This window comes from Pinus tabuliformis, chromosome 2_2 (genome assembly GCF_031772625.1).
Source record: "Pinus tabuliformis cultivar Carrire ecotype Pingquan chromosome 2_2, CPIR1, whole genome shotgun sequence".
NCBI classification, from domain to species: domain Eukaryota; kingdom Viridiplantae; phylum Streptophyta; class Pinopsida; order Pinales; family Pinaceae; genus Pinus; species Pinus tabuliformis.
Window position 1 is genome coordinate 796,566,708 of NC_142300.1, and position 1,216 is coordinate 796,567,923.

General features: G+C 52.1%; 1 protein-coding gene across 1 annotated transcript; it reads left to right on the forward strand.

Annotated features, from left to right (window-relative positions):
- The first annotated feature begins 276 nt into the window (after nucleotides 1–276).
- Nucleotides 277–846, forward strand: LOC149195098 (uncharacterized). Its single transcript, XM_089407886.1, has one exon. It carries the CDS (start codon nucleotides 277–279, stop codon nucleotides 844–846), a length of 570 nt encoding a protein of 189 aa, XP_089264012.1.
- Nucleotides 847–1,216: the final 370 nt, after the last annotated feature.

Below are 1,216 nucleotides of genomic sequence, written 5' to 3' on the forward strand. Positions count from 1 at the left end.
TCATCCTCCATCCCGGCTCCACCCTCCTCAAGCCAGCCCCCTCCATCATCATCTGGTTTCTCCGAGCTCCTCCATTCTCCCTCGGGGTATTTTGAAACCCCTGCAGTCAAGGTTGTTTCTTCCAGGACAAATCCGCCAAACTGCCTCTGGGACCCCTTGGTTCACCACCCTTCTGCGCCGCGTTCTGGTAAAAAGAGAACTAAGTGTGTCAAATCCACAGCAAAAGACATCTCTATCTGGTTTGGTGAGACTACGGCCATAGCAGAGGCTGCAATCATGGCCAATACTATTCTGGTGGGTCATGTCCGGGGGCGAGCCTACTCTGCGACCCGGTTAACACAATGGGTAAAGGAAATCTGGGGTGGGATTCTGATGGAACTCCCTGAAGTACAGGTTCTCCCCCGCGGCTGGTTTGCTCTACATTTCGCAAAAGAAAATTATACGGATCTGGTTCTGGCCAAATTCTGGCATATTGAGATGGCGCCGGTGTTGCTCAAGCGATGGAGTCCTCTGTTTGATCCGGAACGAGAACAGATTGGAGCTGGGCCTTTATGGGTTCGACTGTCGGGTCTTCCCCTACAATACTGGAATGAAGAGGTATTCATTCGCATTGGAAATGCTTTGGGCACATACCTCGATCATGATCGCACCTTTGTGGAGTCTAGGAACAGAACGCTCGCCCGGATCCTGGTGCACCTAGACACTCGCGAAGGTCTAGAGGAAAAAATCACTCTTCACTGGGGAAGATACACTCGTGTTCAGATTTTAGATTACGAAGCCATTCCCTTCCGATGTCGTCGCTGCCATAGGGTGGCGCACGTCTTCAAGGACTGCCCGCTCAACTAGAGACGGGCAGACGCACCTGAATCCTCCATCCCCACTCCGAGATCAATCTCTCCGGTGGCCCAACATGTCCCGATCACGAGCATCCCCATTGATACTGCTCCACAGACTCAGGGTGTCTCGCATGGACGTGCAACTGCTCTGGTCACTAGATCTCGGGCGGCCAGAACATCGGCATCCGCAGGCACACCGGGTAACTCTCTATATCCTTCATTGTCAAATTTGTCTTCATCTTCATTATCATCTTCTTCATTATCTGCTGCATTATGTTCGATGCCTTCATCCTCCGTCATTGCCCCAGTGGTCACCGCTACTCTACCACCTACATTCCCTACATCTTCCCTCTCATCACCCAGGGGCGCAAATCACCCTT